The following is a 20,677-nucleotide window of genomic DNA, read 5'->3' on the forward strand; positions in this document are numbered from 1 at the left end:
TTCACATGGCATCCCGATGCTTGATGGAACGGAAGTGCGAGGGAATCTCGTAAAGAGAGCTGTTTATCAGCACCGATAAAATTGCCCCTGCACCAGACGGCGGCACCATCCGTACGGAAGATGCTGAGATCCACGTGGAGGCGAAGCGTAGCACACCCTGTCCGACACTGCACTGGGCCCCCCTCCCACCCACGGGCTTGGTGCCTAAAATTCAAAGTCACCGGGCGTTCTACTGGCTGGCAAAAGAAGAGGCGAGACGCGCACGCAGGGGAGCCGAGGAGCCACGCCTTCTCCTGCGCGAAGAGGAGAGAGAGGAGGAGACGGGTTCCGGCTGAGAAATAGAGAGCGAGCGAGAGAGAGAGAGCACGATGTCCGGCGCCTTCGCCGATTCGTTCGGTACGGGCACGGACTCGCCCACCCGGCCCCCCGCCTCCACGACTCGCCCCTTCGACGACGACGACAGCTATTTGGGCTACGACCCTCGCCTCCCCTCCCAGCGCTTCGACGCCTTCTCCCCCGACGACGACGCCGAAGACTCCCTCCTCAAGGACGACGCCGTCCCTCCGATCTTCGCTCCCCCATCCCCCTACGCGGACGACGGATCCTTCCCGCCCCCCTCCGCCATCCCGGAGACCCCGTCCCCGCCGCCGATCTACGCCGCCGCCGATCCTCAGGGATTCTCCCCGCTCTCGCTGGAGATTAACGGAAGGGCTTTCGGTGGGGCCTTCTCTGCCCCCGATGGGCCGATCCTGCCTCCGCCGGCGGAGATGGGGCCCGAAGAGGGCTCTATACTCCGAGAATGGAGACGGTGAGATTTTCCCCTTCTATCCTTCTCTATTCTCATCTGTTTTGTTGTTCGATTCTGTCGATCTGATATCGGTTCCGTGTGATCTGGTCCATCTCGAGTTTCTTTCTTCTGTTTCTTTTTTCTTCTCCTTCATATCGATGCCATTTGATTAGTACTAGCTGGCCAGCGGACCGGGCCTCTTTGCACTAGCCACATGTAATCGCCGCTAGTGTTTAATTATCATAGCTCTATCTATCTGGGACCTTCTTATGTGAGATCTGATTACGATCCTTAAAAAAATAAAGCAAAGGAAAAGAACAAGTTGAATGAACACTTGAGGTTCATGCACCTGAATTTTTCGATCGAAGTGAAAACTGTTGCGGGATTTTCACCCCGGCAACAGCCTTAGTCCCAACCGAGCCGAGCAGAAAGAGACCGCGTCCCCCACGAGGTATTGTCCGCTTTGGGCGCTCCGGTCCGCGCGTCCAGCGCTGACGGAGGGAGACGTTTCCGGCCCGCGCGTCCAGCGCTGACGGGGGGATTGCCCTCACGGTTTTGTCCCACAAAAAGGCCCTCGTAAGGAAAAGGCTTCGCCCTCCTCATTATAAGGCACGGAACCTTTCCGCTCTAGCCGATGTGGGACTAAATTCAAGGCCCCCTCCCCCCCCCACAACATAGCCCCCCCAGCGGGAAGGTTCCGGCCAGGTTTTACCCCAACGGGCCCCCACAGTCCTGGAGGGTAGTCAATGGAGAGAGGAGGCTGCCCTCCTTCTAGCGCCATCTGTTGCGGGATTTTCACCCCGGTAACAGCCTTAGTCCCAACCGAGCCGAGCAGAAAGAGACCGCGTCCCCCACGAGGTATTGTCCGCTTTGGGCGCTCCGGTCCGCGCGTCCAGCGCTGACGGAGGGAGACGTTTCCGGCCCGCGCGTCCAGCGCTGACGGGGGGATTGCCCTCACGGTTTTGTCCCACAAAAGGGCCCTCGTAAGGAAAAGGCTTCGCCCTCCTCATTATAAGGCACGGAACCTTTCCGCTCTAGCCGATGTGGGACTAAATTCAAGGCCCCCTCCCCCCCCCCTCCCCCCTCCCCCCCCCACAAAACCAACGACTAAAAGTTTTTCTTAGCTCCACGAGCTGACCTTGGATAAGAACTTACTACCTCAAGGTAGAGGATCATCGCTAGTTTGCCCCGTTGACGGTTTGTGTTCTTCATGTGAGATGTTATATGGTATTTGCTCTCTATTGTTTTCTTGACATATGGATGCCGGCAAAGATGGTAAGCCTCTGGCGTATACTATTTTCTCCTCTCTATAAGTTCTGCTTGATTTTTCCTCCATTTGGGACTGGAATTCTGTTTGTTATGTACTTGTAACCATGGCACTTTATCTTATATGTTAGAAATCTAGTTTGCCCCCATTGTCGGTGGGGAGAAAGTTTGGATGGTGGCCATGGTGCATAAACTTATAACCTCCTTATCACATTTGTTGACTGGCAGGCAAAATGCTTTACAAATTCAAGAAAAGGAAAGGAGGGAGAAAGAGTCGGTCAACCAGATCAGGGAGGAAGCTGAAGATTACAAAGCTGATTTCCTGAGGGGGAGAAAACTTAACTGTGAAACTAATAAAGCCAATAACAGGGAGAAGGAGAAGGTGAGTGGACCGAATGTTGTTAAATACTATTTCCACAAAATGCTGGAATCTGAAAACTGAACCAACAAATTCATGGCTCTTAGGGCACTCTTTTAGGTATCCTTTACCAAAGTTTTATGATATTGCATGAAAAAATTGTTCTTTTAAAATCCATCAGTTCTTGCATATCCTGATGCTTGTAGAATATTCTCAAATGATGGTTATTCAACAATTATGCACATAGAATTTGACCATAAATCGAAACATTGCTATTAAGACATACCATCCACTTGACCAGTTTGTTGGTTATTATCCTTTCTGGCAGCAATTTTTGTATATCTCCTTCCTGTTTTATTTTTCTGCAGCTATTGCATGTTAAGATTATCACCAACATATCCCTCTCTCCCTCTCATTGATTTCTTTCTGAATTACAAGTTTATCTTTGCAATTAAGTTGTCCAAGCCTAGTAGATTGATTTTGTTATTATTCACTTTCTGCAACAAAATGTCTGATACATGCATGTCACAGGCCCATGGAAATTAGAAATGTACATTTGCCCATGGAGAGAGTTAGAGGACGGTCAGCATGGTGGGCCTTAATTAAGAGCTCATCCCATTTATGCTTGTTTTAGATGCAATAAGTATTGATATTAATGCAGATGTAGATTCTCTCCGATTCATATTTATGTTGGCTTATGACATCAGGGAAAAATGTGACAATGGAATTTTGGGAATTCATGAGACTAAAGGAAGAGAGAAAATGGCTAAACAAGATAAAGAAATGTATTCAGCTTTAGTGGGGTTATAGCTAGAGTCAAAGATGTAGCTAGTGTTCAGGACAAAAGATTTGAAATACGTAGTTTTGCTGGCATAGCTAGACGTGCACAAAATGTCTCAAATAGGGATAGAGCAGGGTAAATGTTGTTCAGTTTTGCTGCAAGTTATGAGACTAGCAGTTAGAACTGAGACATTTTATTAAATTAATTCTGAGGCCATTGTAGTGGTAATGATTAGATAGAGGAAGTGGCATACGATTTGAGTTGGTTTGCATGTATGTGGTATAGACCAAAGACACGGCAAAACTATGTCTATAAGCTGGCAAGGCTAGTTCATTGTTAGGTTACAGTACTTAAGGTCCATATAAATTTAAAACCATGTTAATATGTTATTCCCAATCAGTCCTGTTTTAGAATTTTGACACTGTAAACTTGAACATTCTGCCCGTTGTTTTTCTGATGCATTTGTTGAATATCACTGGATGTTAGCTCTTTGTGGCCAATCAAGCAAAATTTCATGCTGAGGCGGACAAGAATTACTGGAAGACAATTGCAGAGCTTATTCCACGTGAGGTGCCAGCACTAGAGAAGAAAAAAGGAAAGAAAGAGGAGAAGAAACCATCAGTTCTTGTAATCCAGGGCCCAAAACCTGGGAAGCCTACCGATCTTTCAAGAATGCGCCAGATACTGCTGAAGCTTAAGCACTCCCCACCTCCACACATGAAACCTGTCCCTGCAGCAGCACCTACTATGCCTTCTAATGATGCTAAAACAGCTGTGGCCCCTTTGGCCACTCCTAAGGCTGCTGCTGTTGCTGCTCCTATTGAGGCTGTAGCTGTTGCTTGAGTCTGCTCATGATTGCTTGGTATGTCTTGGTGTACTTAGTAGAAAACCTTCTAAATTGCAGCCATGCTTGTTGGTTGTCCTCCCTTGACCATCCTAGGTAATACTGTTCTGTGCCATAGTTCGTCAAGTAGTCTTTATGTGGAAAAGGATTGCTCGTGTTGTAGTATGCTATTTTAATATCTATATAAAGCTTGGTCTGGTCTGGTTTTTGATATGATCAAGTGCAATGCAGCTCAAGAAACAGAGAACCGATTATAACCCGATGCTTTTAGACAAATCTTTGACTCTTATGCTGGAGAATTTCCTTAGATGCTCTCAGAATCTGCGAATAAATTTGCTCTGTAAGTAGATTCAGCGATCCTGAATCCCTCATTGATTTTTAATCTATATCTTTTTTTGATACATAATAATTTTAGTAGCTTTTGTTCCAGCCTGATGATGACGAAATCTTGCTCTCTAATTGCCACGGATTCTGTTTCACTCAGTCTTTTAATCCAAATAAAGCCCGCTGTTAATTGTAGGCATTATGGAATCCTAAAGTTTTGTCGCACGAGCATGCAGGTGGTAATGTGGTGTTATAGTCTTTCAATGGTTTGGTAACCGTCAACGATTTGGTTAATGCTAGATCAAATTGATTTCCGAATTAGGGGGACGGGGACGGAGGAAATAAAGGGCTTGGTCAAGGCAACAGGTGCAGAGCAGCAAAGGGGTTGCTCGTTTTCTCTACATCCTGGATCCTGGGAAATGTTTGCGCGGGCTTTGCGTTGGATCATCTTCACGTCCCACGCAGCAAAAATGCTAGCAGGTCAGCTCAGACTGGTCTGCAGGTCAAATTTGCTAGCCTCGCACGGTTATTGATGACAATGGTGGGAGTACAACCTTCAGGAATGGGGGCGATGCTAATATCCTTCTCAACCCACGTGCTTTTGGAAACATGCTACCAACCTTCAAAGTAAATCAATCAATAAAAGCTCATCATCTGGCTACAGGCTCACCATACAACACTTCGGCCGTGATTGCCAACTATTTTCTAACAAATGTGAAACCTAAGCAAAGCTCTACGACCGAGAAGCGCGGGTGTGATTCACATGCGAAATGTGCAGTTTATTACTTTATGAACCAGTGTATATCTCCAAATTACTGGCGGTGGGCTCCGACCCTCGTATATATATTGCATTCCCAGAAGTTTTCTCGGCAAGTTCCTTGCGACTTTCTTGTGCTCTCTCTCTGCTCCTCTCAGGCCTCTTTCTATTTTTTGAGAGCCGTATTTGACTTAGGCATCGGAAGATCCTCTACCAAATACGCTCTGGTGGGTAGACTTTTTTATTTTTGCTGTTTCATATTGGAGCCAGCGTTGGAGTGCCGATCGAAATCATTCCTCCGCTATCCAGCGCCAACTCGTGGGTGCCCAACATCGGGATCATTGCCGACCAAGCACCATAAAGGTGTGCAACAATCCCATCTGATATTTCCTATCCAGACAACAAACGAGTGGGCTCCATTAATTTGGCACTTGGTCAAGCTGGTTCCAAGGGGCAACACCGACTTCTTTTCAGCAATTATGTTTGCAAATTATGGGTGGCCAACATAGCAACAAGATAAGGTGTTAAAAAATAACAAATCCATCAGATGTACAACACGCGGAAAGCAGACTCGCCGTAGCACACGATATATGCTCAAGACTGCCATGCTTAACATATCGTGGAATTTTCCCTTTGCAGATATACATTAGCAAGTTATAACGGACAATGTTAACAACACTTTGTTTTTATTGTGTGAAAGAATCAGTGGAAAAAAGATGATATTTGGTCATTATCAGTGAATATGCACATGACCTGCCCAGAGAGATGGCACAGAAGCCGATAGCAAGTGCCCTGCAATGCCTCGTTAGCTACAGATATCAAAATGTTCTCAGATGCTAACCCAAGTGGGGAAGTATCTGACTCTCCGCCGCAGATCTCTCATCTAGGCTGCAACTCAATCACGCTCATGGCAGCGCTTGTGGAAGTGATTGCTGAAGATCCCTTGGCCAACTGGCCGCCTCTTTGCCTCCAAATCCCCCCTGAACTTCCACTAGGATTTCCAGGAGTCTGACCTCTGTCTTTAACCACGCCTGGCTGAATTAGATTTCTAACATCAAGACTGACCTCATCTGACAGCATTTCTACAACCCGTTTCATGGAGGGCCTCTGGTTCGACGTTGCTTGGGTGCAAAACAATGCTACCTTGATGAAGCGCAAGACCTCCTCCTCTGGATACCCCACCAGTTCCGGATCCACAATATCCAACAGCCTATCTTCATCTCGCAGCTTCCATGTCTGCAAAGCGCAAACACACTCAATACATTCCACATGCATCAGAGTGATGAACCAACCACAGCCAGTGAAAACAATGCATGAAAAGAATCGCTTAGATAAAACACCTGCTAAATACCAGAGCAAATTTTCTTACAGTTAACTGAATCCTTCACCGCCGATTCTCCCATGGAAACCCATGTCTACTGTTAGCAGGTAGTCCCTATCTCACCTGCCCTCCTGATGCTAAGAAAAGCTTCATTCAAAGGCCTCCTAAGATCTCTACTGCACAAGTCAGCCGATACCACTCTCTCTTTCCTTAACCGATTTAGCCTAAATTGTCGCTAACTCCTATGCTTCTAATATACAAAATAAAATAAAGATAATTGCCTATATTTCAAAAAAGGATAACTCCATTGAAAACCAAACGAGCTTTAACTGTACTACGTGGAAGGAGCTAAGAGGATTACCCACTCCAGAAGAGTATGCATATCAAGTTCCCATATCGACTTGCTGCCACACCTACCACTGATTATCTCGAGTACAAGCACTCCAAAACTGTAGATGTCTGCTTTCTTGGTTAGTTGCCCCAGTAAGGCATATTCTGGAGCCAGGTAACCCCTGTAGATTCCATTTAAATGCAGGATCAGACAGAATCCTTGGAATGTTTACATCTGCAGGTGATTTCAAGACCTCATTCCAAATGTCACACCATGGGTTCAAAGTTTAAGTTTCAAATCTATAAGCTCATCAAATGAAACCACCATGATCAGACAAACAGATCCTAAATGCACAAACAACTTGCAAGATGAGCATTAAGATTCAGGCAATGCTTATCAAACAATTTCATGAAGATGAGTTATATATGTTACACCTTGGGTTCATAGTTTAAGCTTGAGATCTATAAGCTAATCAAATGAAGCCAGTATGATTGGAGAAACAGATCTCGAATGTGCAAACAGCTTGCAAGATGCATATCAAGCTACAGGTAATGTTAACTGTCGCACTGAAAGGAATCAATGCACCTAAATTCCTACCAAAATCTAGTAAATAAACTACTAAGTACCTATCCCCAAAATTAAACAAAAAAGGGTCAAGATAACACTTACATAGTTCCTGCCACACGTGTGCTAATGTGAGTGACATTGTCAGGAAAAAGCTTAGCTAGACCAAAGTCTCCAATTTTTGGGGCTAGGTCTTTGTCAAGTAAAACATTACTAGCCTTGATATCTCGATGGACAATATGTGGCTCGGCTTCCTCATGGAGAAATGCAAGACCCTGAGCTGTACCCGCACAAATAGCAGCTCTTTTGGGCCAATCCAAAGCAATCCGCTTATTCGCTGGACCTGACATTCCAGATGGTTTATATGAGACTATGAGTCACATGTTCCCGAAGATTATGAATCGAACTGTTCAAAATGATGATTTCACTACTTAATTACCAAGTAGAGCATTTGCTAGACTATTGTTCTCCAGATACTCATAAACCAAAATCCTGTTCCTGCCTTCAACACAACACCCCATCAGTTGAACAAGATTAGGATGCCTAATATTTGATACCATATCAATCTCAGTCAGAAACTCATTCGTTCCTTGCTTTGATTCAGCAGACAGTGTCTTTATTGCAACCTCTGTTTCATCCCTCAATGTTCCCTGCATATAGAATAACAACAACGGCTTAGCATATGACAAAGAACCATTGAACTGAAATCAGTTTGTTGAGTAGAAAACAAACCATCATCGCGAAATGATTGTTTGGCTACCCAAACTAGTAATAAACAGACGAATAAAATGATAAAGTAATCAACTACAACAGAACTCCAAAGTCTCACTTTATATACGACTCCAAACCCTCCACGACCTATTCTGTTTGTTGGATGAAAGTTCCGTGCTGCTGACTTCAACTCATTATAGGAAAAAAGCCGCACATTTTTTGGTGCCTGTGGTAAACCAACACCTGCACTTTCTTTCATGTTAAAAACATCTGAATTTTTCTGAAATATAAAAGAGGATCTAGAATAAAGAGAAAGTATAGGAATAAAAAATAAGAAGCATAATATGAGAACACAGAATATTTCCAAGACACAAACTTAACAAAGAAGAAAACATCATATAATAGCAGAATGCCCCAAAACTAGAGGGGCTTAACGTGTTGAAGGACTGTTTACTGGAATATTTAGTCTGCTGTCCTGCTCTCTGCCTCCCTTCACTCTATCATGAACTCATGGCCCTCCCACTCCTTACTCCAAGGAGAGCCACCCCCAACCCTGATGTTTCTAATCATATGGAGATGAAAGTAGAAATACAAGGAATAATTCCAGAATCCAATTTTAGAATGGTGAATGACATCTCTTGCAAATCTTTAGCATGCAATAAACCAATCATATAACTATTCTGTTTAACAAAACTGGAGGGATTCTACGAAGAGGACTACAGTACACAAGGAAAATTGTGCTGGTTGTGCTCCTAATCATCCCGCGAAGCAGGAAGCCCCAGAATTGTCACGATTCAACAGCTCAGATTGAGCATTACCCTCTAGAAGCGAAGATTACAAGACACCAACTTAAGTTTGTAAGTTTGGCATTGTTGGCCAGGGAAAGGCCCAAAAGATCACATTTCTTTTGATGCTTTCAAATATTTTTTCCAGTAGAAGAATTGAGTACTCAAAAAGACCTCATTTTATCTTTCAATCCTACAAGCAACTATTCTCAGGAGGATACTCCAGTTGTAATTACAGAACCTAAAAGGGAAAAAAATCAAAGAAAAGCCTGGATAGCACCTAACATTCAAACACCCTCATGATTCTTGGATCTTAAAAAGCCTTGAGGCTCAGAATTCCTCTCTATTTTACCAATAATCTCTCCCGTAAAAGTACAACAATTTCCTACCTCAAATATAGGAGTAGCAACATTGATCATGCATGAGCTTATATAAAGTTGATCTATGATATGTCAACATCTCACTAGTACCTGTAGGATTCTTCTGAACTATTTTGAGCTAAAACAATCTTAAATTTATAAGAAAGAAATTAAAATCCTGCAACCCAAATCTAAATGAACCAGGTACCTTCTTTTATTCTGTAGCCGCGACTAACCCTAACTCAACAAATTGAAAAATGAAACAAAGAAACCCCGGGAAATGAATGAGACACGGTCATGGGGCATCCGCTTATGAGTTATATGAATTTATGTTAATGATGGATCAGTTGCTCTGGGACTAATTCTTCGTATATGGGTTGACAATGCCATTTTTTTGGTGTGCATGGTAACAGATGTTTCATTTCATTTGTCTATGCGTCATATGCCTCTTGATTACCATTAATCTGTAAGAAACAATCGAACATATAGATAGGTAGGTTACAATTGTTAACCTAAACCCAAAAAAGAAAAAAAAAAGAATATATGCGAACATATCCCATCCAAGACAGCCTATCAGAGCCCTAGACTTGAAAGAATCCGAGACCCTGTACCGGTGTACTACATACAGCAAAGCTGGCGAGCTATCAGTCGAGCAACATCGAGGGTAGTGGATGATCTGGAATCGTACCTGAATCCGATGTTGTGCGATGACCACCATTCTTCCTTTTCCTTGATTGTGCTGCACCAAAGCAGCAGAACCTTCTTCCCATCCGATCAAGCCGACCTTTAATTCGCAGGCCGCTTTCGATCATGAACTGCTAAGCTGTTGAAAGACCAAAAAAAAAAGAGAAGAGAATTCGCTTTAGCCGAAGGTCGAGCGTCTTTGTCGCTTGGCATTTCTATACGCTTCCATTCGCTTGCCAGAAGCCACCGAAAATTATATCATGGGAAACCGGACAAATCAAGAATCGTGAAGAAGAATTTCCAGAGAAAAGGCATCAGATGGAACATGGGGAGGACATAGATGTCGACAAAGAAGGAAGCCGAGCTCTGTGTCTTATGAGCTTAAGTATGATGATGATGATGAAGCACATGAACCGAGCAACGGAAAAAAGAATTGCGAGGAAGGAAGCCAAACCTCTAATTTGGAGCTCGAGGGTGCAAGAGCTATCTGAAAATAGGGAAGCTCCCGCTCCCGCGGTCTCCGAGAAACGAGCGTATGGCCTGATCGACTCTGAACGCCTGTGCGTTTCTTCTTCTTCTGATGATGATGATGATGATGATGATGGTGATGATTCGCGGTATTCTGGGTGGTGGCTGCTGGACCTGCGGATGGTGGGTGGCAAATTCCTCCCTTAATTTAATTAATCCGCGATCCTTCTTTCTTTCTTTCGATTCTCTTCTTCTGCTCTAATTGCATCCAAAACCCGAGAGGGCGAGGGATCCTGGGAAAGGAGAACAAGGCATGGAGAGAGAACGGGTGGGTGGGGGGAGACGAAGACTCGGTTGAGTTGGTTGGTGCGGTGCTCCTACACGAGATTTTTTTTAAAATTTTATTTGACAAGGAAAATGGCTCCCGCAAGATACGACAAGCGACGCCTCCTCCTTCCTTATCGCTTTCCAAAGTCGGCACTCCGGTCATGGGACAGGCCCCAGCTATCAGGCAACCCCTTAATGGGGTTAACGGCGGATATGCGACGTGGAATGTGGTGGGGCTCCTCCTCGCCTGTCTCTCTGCTCCTCTCCATTTCCTGTCCCGATTTCCCGTTCGGACCGGCGCGCCACCCTCACCCGGCGTCGAGGCTACCGAAAGCGACCTCACGGGTGTGAACGTCGTTAATATACCACCGAGATCCGTTTTTGTATCCGGATAAATATTTAATCTATATAAATATAAATATAAATATAGATGGCCAACCATCTTATTTTTGTCCAAAGATGGGCGCTCATAATTTTATTTTTTTTAAAAATAAATATCTATTTAACATACTATTAATTTAAATTTTAATTTATTTACTAATATTTTTTGATTATAGAGACATAAAATTTAATTATCCAAATTATATCTATGCCTCTCGTATGCAATTTGTATCCGTATCCGTTTAAAACAGATATGGATATGCATTTTTACATCTGACTAATATTCGTATCTATATTTGTTAAACAAAACAAATATGAATATGGATATACTAGTATGCAATCCCTATCCGATCTGATTTCAGCCATATAACTATAATTTAAAAATATATATATATAAAATGGGCCCCGATAAATTCGCACATTTGCTTGGTTCTTCCATATGTTCCTCTATTTGTTAGTTCAGCTCCGAAACTTTTTTTTTTCTTTTTTATCGTTAATGTAGACGATTTACAACTCCTTTGAGTAAATACATCCACTACCATCAATTACAACTATATCCTTCCGAAATTGCTAGGGTAACGTAGATAGAGTCTCCCATAACATGGTGCTGCTACGATCGGCCACATAAAATACTACCCAATTAGCTGTATTATTGCCTTTCTTGTAGATATGGCTGGACACATATGAGGTACATAAGGCTGCAAATAAGTCGGGTTGACCTGTGACCTGACCCAATTAGACCAGATCCAACCCATTTTAAAGGGTTCATGGGGATGGGTTGGGTCCTAAAATTGGACCTATTCCATTTTCATAATCGAATCTGGATTTTCTAAATTCGGACCCCACCCAATCTGACCCAATCCATTTGAAATTTGGACAATTTTAGATTTTTCAATCCTACAACCCGACCCGATCAGACCCAACCCTGCTAAATCGTTTAGGCCCGCAGGCCACATGGGTGTAAGCCCATCCGCCTAGTTAGTGCTTAAGGCTCGGCTCAGAGTCTTAACTCTCTATTCCTAATCGCTGTTCTGAAGTTGACAGTGAGTAAAAATATGGAATAATATAATATTATCAAGCTTCGTGGTGGTCTCAAACTATGAGGTTGCATTTTTACATGAAGATATGTGGGTTAGGTAAAAAATTGGTGCTTGTTAGGAGTACGAATGCTTTCATTGACTACTTTTAGTTGGGATAGAATTAGAGAAAAAGAGAAAAAAATATGTATGAAAAATTTTATTTTCTTAAAAAGAAGAGGAAGCAACAGACGCAACAACATATAGGGCTCGTTTGGTTCGCAGGAAAATGAAGGGGGAAAGTGTGGTCAACGGGAAAGTAATGAAATGCCTCTTGTTTGGTTGGAGTTTTCAAAGGAGAGAGATGGGAAAGTTGTATTCCCATGGGAATATGATTCCCACATTTCATGGGAAAGTCTTTCCCATGATAAACATGGGAAAGTTACTTTCCCATGAGGTGGGAATCACTCCTTTTTTATTTTTTTCCAAAAAAACCCTTCAGCATTAAAGAAGCATTAAAGAGGCATTAAAGACCTAATTTTTATTAAGGGCATAATAGGAATTATACATAACTTTCTTAGGAAAGTGGATGGTCAACCAAACATAAGCACTTTGGAAATTAGTCACTTTCCCATGGTTAACCAAACATGTCAAAAGTACTTTCCTAGGTATCCTCTTCCTAGGAATCTGATTCCCAGGAATCATATTCCTAGGAGGGAAAATACTTCCCGTGAACCAAACGAGCCCATAGTGAAATTAGAGTTGCAGACCAAATCAACTTTAAAAAAAGACAGCAAACGTCACTTATACCAGACACAGGTGAAGATCCATAAGTTTATTTTGCCTATCTAGCAATGTAGACCCAACCTTTTAGTGTCATTGGGTCGAGTCTTTGTTTGGTATTAGGTTTAGTGGTAGTAGGGCTTTCGCAGGCATCTTGAGCCTCATGAGTCTTTGTTCTATACAATTTGCTCATTAGCTTAATAAACTAATAATGGATCAATAAATAACTAATAATACCTAAACTCAGTTTGTACCTGAATTCAGTCATGTCAGCTTGTGCTAATAATATCTCACGCATGTTCTACATATTAAATATGATAAATATTAACCCATTTTTAAACAAAACAAATAGTTATTCGTTATCTTTATACAACAACATTTGATTTCTATATCTCTATTAACCTTATTTTGAGGAAGTGGAGATTTCTTACATACTGTTATTTATAGTACAAGCAAAGTCAATAGAATATTGGCTTATATTCTTATACGGACTTAAACCAGACCCGACCCGAACCTTACATGGATTTAAATTTTTTGGATTGGGACCGGATTATACATGGACCCGACCTAACCCGAATGACCCGTTGGATCAAAAATTGTAGCTGTGGATCCGACTCAATCCGATCTTCTATTGGGTTAGGTCTAGGTCCAACATTAAGACCCGAATAAGGAATTGGGTTGGGTCAGGGTTACTTATGACCCGGTCCAACCAAACCTATTTGCACCCCTAGAGGTGCAGTTTCACATGAGTTTCTGAACTTCTACCGGCAACGGAAGATTAGTGCTTAATGCTCGGTCCCTGCACCAATCTACAATATAACTGTTTTGACGCATTTCTATTTGAAATTTTTTTTTCTTTTCTAGAAGCAAAATTACAAGGTTATATCAAAACCATCTTAGGGGCAGGTTACGGAGAAGGCTTCATATCACCAAACCCAAACGAGTAAGATCAGTAAATAGACTCGGACCTTAGTCTTCACTTACCAAAATCGGCTATGATCTTGCTCATTTTAAACCACCGTAATATATATATATATATATATATATATATATATATATATATATATATATATATATATATATATATATATATATATATATATATATATATATATATATATATATATATATATATATATATATCAGCACGTGTTGCTCATCTCACCATCTCTGAAGGATGAGGCCTTGGCACGGGTGTTCCCATCTTACATGATGACCCATATAATGACCATCATAACGCAAGGGTATTGAGCTGATCAGATTTGATGGAGCTCCAACCGGCTACAGCATGCATCTACACGAGACCTTATTTTTTCGCACAGCCAACAGCAGGTAATTCTACTTCTTTCGCATGGATCTGGAAGTTCGAAATGCCTAACAGAATCAAAACCTTCTGTTGGGAATGGATGTGGCTTAGAAACGCGTACACCGTTTCAATAACTTAAAGTAGCGGACGATTAGTCAGTAGGGTAGGTAAAGTGGTAACCGTGAAAAGGTCGCAGTTGGCTTTCAGCAGCGCGCATGCGTTTTATTCATTGCACCTTTGCTCAGCTATATTGGCGGCTTTTAAACGGTGTATGAGGCCTCGGGCTCCCTCCCATCTTCTTTGCCTGCGGCGGTCAACTTAATGACCGACGCATTGGTGAGAGATGAGGAAACGGGCTCCAGTGGGCAAGGAATGGAAGACTATTCCAGTCGATCAAGATAACTCCATCACAAACTAGTGAGGAACGCTCTTTATTTTCTTAATGACATATCCATCTATACAGCATCAGCAGAGACTACAACACATTCAAGGAACCAGGGCGGCCTACGCAAATATTTCTCCATCAACTCACCCACTTTAATACTCAGATGGCTACCCCCTCCCCCTGGTGTGTTATCAAGATCAATTTTGATGGATATGTTTTTACAACAGCAGCAGCAGCAGCAGAAACAAAACAACAACAAAGAAAAAAGGATGAGGAAACAACATACTCAGACTAGTGTAGTTCTCCATCCATATAATATGGGTTGGAACCATTTATATTTCTATACGAATCTTAGAACGAAAACATCGGAAGGTTTAACAGAAAGCAGGGAGACCTGCTCTCGAGTGAAACATAACTTGATATGAAAAAAGAAAAATAATGGTAAAATTACTCTTTAACCTTTCGGTCCATCACCTTTCTACTTCATTTTCCATCAAAAAGAACAGTTCCCTCTTATTTTTTTTTTATTTTTTTTTTTTTGTTAACGGCGAACCTCTCTTCTTTTTCTTCACGGTGCTGATCCGATTTCTCTAAATCGCGGCTGTCAAAGTCAATACAGTGGCGCCGCTAATGCTGCAACTCTTTTTGACCTTCATACAGAATTTGCTTATTGCCATGCCTCCAGACTTGCGGAATCGTGCAATTATACAGACTCCCAACATTCCAACCTGTCCCCATCATCAGATGATGCTGTCTTGACTTCTGACTTCGGGGCCAGGAATATCCAAACGCCAACATTATCGGGCATCAGCTGGTCCTGATTCCAATCCGGCCAGCGGAGACCTTAATGACAAAGCCGGCCGCCGAACTCCTCAACCACGAGTCAGCGTTCGTATTGGATGACAGACCTAGCGGCAGTCGAAATAGAAAGGCAATTTGATCCAAAAGTTGTTTGAGTCTCGATAGATACGAAGACACCTGTTCTCTTCCCAGTTCCCACATGGAAACTCCACATATAATTAACCTATAAATAAACAGATGAAACGTACTTGCTGGCGTGCTAGATTAGAAACTAGAAAGCACATCCCGCTGTTTTTGAACAGCAGCGACAAGCATCGGTACGTCACTGAGAAACGAGTTTCTAGAAGCAGCCCCTATGCACAATACTATACGGTTCCTACTTTATACCACAGGGAGGAACAAGGTATAATCCAATAATATCTGCAAGAACCCGAACCTCATTCATGGATTGCATCACAAGTAGTTTCACATCCAAAGACCAAGAACACTACGAAAGGCTAACAAGATGCACATGGTTAGTGCATACTTTTGACAAGTAATCTTTCTTGTCAGGAGTGCATGTATAACCAAACAATTATTGGCAAACAACTTGCCCTTCTGTCTTTCTTGTTGGGAGTCCATGGCGAAAGTCAAAATGGACAAAAAGAAGGTCTCAGATGCACATTCTTTTATATTTCTGTCTTTATTACAGTAACAGGATCTCTGAAAAATACAATTTGTCTATCGCATAGTCATGACAACATGAATTGGTTGATGTAATAACTCTTCAGAAAATAGCTTGCTTGGAGAGCATCATCTCTTTCAAATAGACTTAACAGAGCTCAAATCAACTCGAGTGAACTTGAGAAGATCATCCACGAAAATGGCAACTTACCGTTTGTTTGGAGATAAAAGTGAGTCATGAACAACTCAGACGGCTCCTCACATCAAACCTGGTGTTATAATTAATTGATACACAATTATCTAATCCTGGCTATGACAAGTCCAGTGAGATCCCTACACAATATGAGAAAATAAATTTAAATAGAATATCAAAGTTCTATATGTCAAAAAAGATCAAAATGCAAAAAACAACAATTACTGAAACTCTTGATAAGCAGAACCTAGATGAACTCCCGACAGACCATCAAAAGATGTTCTATCTATGTGATCTCCTGCGATATTCTTCTTCTTCTTTCCTTACGCAATAACGGGAGGATGAATCTCTGTCAGGCTTCGGCCATCTGCCACTTCCTCGTCTGTATGGATCATCTTCTTGATTTGGTTCTAATTTGGACCTTTCAATGTGCTTCTCCCATCTTCGCAATCCAGTATCATCTTCCGATTTTCTTTCATCCCTTAGTCTCCCTCCAGATTTCTCACTTCCCCGTCTTTCCAGATTTTTCAGAGTCAAGTCACTTTGTTTTCGCTGGTCATAGCTGTACTCTTCAAAGGCATCTGATCTCAAAGAGTGGTGGCCATCTTTATCTCTTGATTTAGATTTCGACTCGCCCCCTATTACTCTACCCTGCTGAGTCTGGTCTGGGGCACCATGCAATAAATTCTTATGGCCCTTCGGATGATCCCCATACCTGTTGTGATCCCATCTCGAATTGCTCTCCTTGGGACCCCAAGCTGAGTCTGCGCATCTCTGAGATTTATAAGACAAACACATGTAAGCATCTCTGATGATCAAAAAAAAAAATTAACACAATCAGACTGAAAAAAGAAAAGGAAAAAAAATACACCCATTGCAGCTCAATATATTTCAATAATCCAGTGCCACATCCCCTTCAGGGTTAACTATGTAGTAACTAATATAAAAGTAGTATAACGAAGGAAACTAGTTACATTTTTCAGTAGTTATTGTTTGGCAGAAGACATTGGTAAGCAGCAAGGTTTCTAAAGGCGGAGATTTTGGCTCCCAATATGGGACCAATACCGATACAGACCAAGAATGGCTTATCTCAGCCATAACGATGCCTAGTAAGAATCCAAATTGGCGGAGATATCCTGAGATCTCAGTTTTCGTACGATACTGAGATACCAATAAATCCACCTATGGAACTGCTAAAGTATATTGTTATTATAAGTTTATCAAAGGATCTAATTAAGATAAAAATCCCAATCTCATGGGATCCCCTTTATCTGCGCTCTCCTTCTCCACCTTCTATTCCTAGTTCCTACTCCACCCATCTATCCACTACCATGGCTGCTCCACCAGTGATCATTAGCTCTCCACCACCTTCTTCCTTGCAAAGAAGATCTTCCACCATTTCCTCATATCCTTGTTTCCTCTTCTCCCTATCTCTCTCCAATTTACGTTTCCCCTTTTCCTGTCAGGACAAATCCCAGCATCCTACTCCACCACCTACTATTGCCCCAGCAACCACCATCTATGGCCCATCACCTATCACTTATGCACAAATCAGTGGCCATAATTAAATGTTTCAAATCATAAGCACTATATCACAAATTAAGAAAAGATTAAATCACATCATCCAATATATGAATCTCATATTGGCTGATATATTGGAATTTATTGGCTTGGATCAGCCAAAAGATAATAAGAGCTGATATTTTACTTATATCAGATCAGTCAGTGACGGACACCAATACAAACCAATATCTTCACCAAATCTCGGCCAAAACATTTGTAAGCAACAAAACAAACAGTAGAAAAATTAATCCAGTTCATTGATATCCTTGTTCAAACAGGTCTCCCAAATGTTGACACATGAACTAAGTAGACACATGGTCTGATCATTTAAACGTAACCTAGCCCTTAAAAATTGTGATTCCTAACCAGCATCCTAAATGCAATTGAGAAGGAAAAACAGAACCTGGGACACTTTGAATATATATCTAAGCAGTGAAGCATAAAATAATTACAAGAGAATGGTACTGGTATCAAAAAGTTCATTCCAAGTCACACTCATATATATGCATCTTAAGAACAAGCAAGGCATAAAGATGCGAAGACTCATCCAGCTAAGAAATTCAACTCGCCATATATATTTTAAACCAAATGCCACACAATGTCTGTGTGGGGTCAGGAAACTTAGTGCCAAACTACTTGGTTTCAATCCTGAAAGTTTTGAAGTACTTATAAGGCCAAGATGCACAAAATTATGCTATCAAGTGTAAATTGTTTGCACATGATTTACATTGCCTATCTCAAGTGGAACTTAAATACTTAGGCTGTTTCGTAGAATCAGCCATTTTATATTAATAATCTCATACAGCTAACCAAAAACTTGTAAAGATGTTACATGATTATATAATTTATACAAACACATACAGAACCATGCTATTATTCATTCAAGCTAGATAGTTTACCAATAGTAACATCATAGTGTCAGGCATCTTATAATGCCCAAGTAAACAGAAGAAAATCACTGAAATGCAAATTAATTCATTATAACAATGATACAGACATGCTAAAATTGGAACGAGCCATGACTATCTCATCAGATACCTGCTCATCATGAGAAAATTTGCATGAAGCTCCTCGGTTGCATTCACCCCTTTGGTAAGCATGACATACACCCCGTGCCTCCCTCTTTTGCTGCTCTTTCTCCTCATCTTCTTCCTCTTTTTTTTTGTAGCTACTGACATGATCAACCCTTACAATTCGACCAAGAATCTTGGCCCCATTTAAGTTATCTGCAAAAGAAGATTGATGTGAGATTGCTTTTAACCAATATAAACTGCAAGATATATCAAACAAGAGAACATATCAATAGCAGCAATAAATTCGGATAGACTTACCTACAGCAAGAATTGTACTCCTTTGATCTTCATATGCTAAGAAGGCAAAACCTTTGGATTTCCCAGTGCTCTTATCTCTAACAAGGTTAACATCAACAATCTCCCCATACCTGAAAGTTGCTCAAGAGCAAGCACATGAAGACCACAAATTATAAAAGCACTAAGAAAAGGCTAAGGCTTTTGACAAGAATCCAAGAAGGTAATCTAAAAATATGGCAAAAAGACCATGAATGTGGTGCAAAGGATCGGAATGAAACAAGTGGTGAAGACAATTTTAAAAGAGTCGAGCAACAAGAGCTTCAATCACAGCGACAATAGACCAGCAGAAAGAGCAATTCCCGGCAAGCAGTAGCAGCCAGGAGTTATGGACCGATAACAACGGTAGATGCTAGCGAACCATCATACCAAGACGATAAGTTCAGGCTTAGAAATAAATAATATTTTAGTTTCACATTCACATATTAGTTGGTGCGAGCTAATCTCAGAACCGAGCAAATCATAGCTCATCGAGGATGGCGAGTCCTGGATCTCATAAACCTACCCCAAAACACAGGACTTTTCTATTGTTCGGTGCGGGGGAAATATTCCTTCTTTGCGCTTCTAGTATAATAAATTTTATTGTTGCCGACTGACGAATGAATGCCTAATCCATCATGATGTTTTTATTCAGAACACAAAACTTACCTTGATTTCTAGATGTCCGACCAATCCTTGGTCTGGGAAAAAGGAATCAAGGAAGTTTAGAGTCACCTCGAGGATCGTATGATTAAAAAGAAGGAAGAAGGAAGATGGGCTCCTGTCCCGGCCACTATCTCGGCAGAGGAGACCCACGGCGCGGGGAATCGTGCTCCGCCGTTTTGCTTTGACATGGTGGTAAGGGAAAGGCTTATTCAAGAAGAGTGAAGCGAGAAGATGGGTGAATCGGCGGAGAGGACGTACTGGGCAAAGACGGCGAGGAGGTCGCCTTCGGTGAGGTCGTAGGGGATGCCGCCGACGAAGATGTAGGCAGAGTCCTTGTACCTGGCGTGCCACGATGCCTCCTCCGAGATCCCTAACGCCGCCTCCGTCGAATTTATCTTCTGCGTCCGCTTCACCAGCGTCAGAGGATTCATCTCGCTCTTCCTCTCTTTCCGTGGAGCGGGCGAGCGGCCGACCGACTGGGGAAGACGAGGTCGAGGAGGGATAGGAGAAGCCGGGGAAGAAGGCGGCCCAAGCCGAAAGAGGGTTTCCTTTTCTTTTTTTATTTGATTCTTTCCGAGCAAGCTTCGATCCTCAGCCGTTGAGATCCATCCAACGGCTCTTCTCTTCTGCGCGCACCCTTGCTAAGTGGCATGTTAATCTCTATGAAGAATTAGTAGACCATTACCATCGCAACTTTCCTCCCTTGTTGAAGAAACATAAATGCTTGCAAGCATTTTAATACTTCCTTTCCGAAGGCCTCTGATTTCATTCATTAATATGTATTATACATAATATGGTCAAGATGGGCAATCTTTTCGATCATTCCTGTAGGTCCCAATATGTAACTAGAAGAAAAATTCGGAGCAAAAAACAAACGCAGCTTATCCTGCAATCTTTTCCATCTTCC

General features: G+C 42.1%; 3 protein-coding genes across 4 annotated transcripts; 1 reads left to right on the plus strand and 2 right to left on the minus strand.

Moving 5' to 3' along the window:
* Positions 1–238: 238 nt before the first annotated feature.
* On the plus strand, positions 239–4,249 carry LOC103704028 (clathrin light chain 2). Its single transcript, XM_008787149.5, has 3 exons — positions 239–808; positions 2,282–2,435; positions 3,679–4,249. The coding sequence occupies exons 1-3, from the start codon at positions 369–371 to the stop codon at positions 4,033–4,035; spliced, it is 951 nt and encodes a 316-aa protein (XP_008785371.2). The 5' UTR covers positions 239–368; the 3' UTR covers positions 4,036–4,249.
* A 1,457-nt stretch (positions 4,250–5,706) lies between these two features.
* LOC103704027 (Protein kinase superfamily protein) lies at positions 5,707–10,766 on the minus strand. The gene is made up of 7 exons (XM_008787148.6): positions 10,327–10,766; positions 9,877–10,011; positions 8,163–8,287; positions 7,773–7,983; positions 7,439–7,676; positions 6,800–6,950; positions 5,707–6,353 (listed from the first exon to the last, which is right to left on the minus strand). Exons 2-7 carry the CDS (start codon positions 9,998–10,000, stop codon positions 5,997–5,999), a joined length of 1,206 nt encoding a protein of 401 aa, XP_008785370.1. The 5' UTR covers positions 10,001–10,011; positions 10,327–10,766; the 3' UTR covers positions 5,707–5,996.
* Positions 10,767–15,974: 5,208 nt separating this feature from the next.
* Positions 15,975–20,314, minus strand: LOC103704026 (RNA recognition motif (RRM)-containing protein). Of its 2 annotated transcripts, none has more exons than XM_008787147.5 (5): positions 20,029–20,314; positions 19,090–19,199; positions 18,797–18,984; positions 16,443–16,969; positions 15,975–16,335 (listed from the first exon to the last, which is right to left on the minus strand). In XM_008787147.5, exons 1-4 carry the CDS (start codon positions 20,199–20,201, stop codon positions 16,478–16,480), a joined length of 963 nt encoding a protein of 320 aa, XP_008785369.1. In that variant the 5' UTR covers positions 20,202–20,314; the 3' UTR covers positions 15,975–16,335; positions 16,443–16,477. The 2 variants fall into 2 exon arrangements, 1 of the variants encoding a protein (XP_008785369.1); XR_005511279.2 differs by having other exon boundaries at positions 16,261–16,335; positions 16,421–16,969.
* Positions 20,315–20,677: the final 363 nt, after the last annotated feature.

Source organism: Phoenix dactylifera, chromosome 8 (assembly GCF_051530095.1).
Source record: "Phoenix dactylifera cultivar Ajwa chromosome 8, Ajwa_hap1_PhDact_Kaust_v1.1, whole genome shotgun sequence".
Taxonomy (NCBI): Eukaryota; Viridiplantae; Streptophyta; class Magnoliopsida; order Arecales; family Arecaceae; genus Phoenix; species Phoenix dactylifera.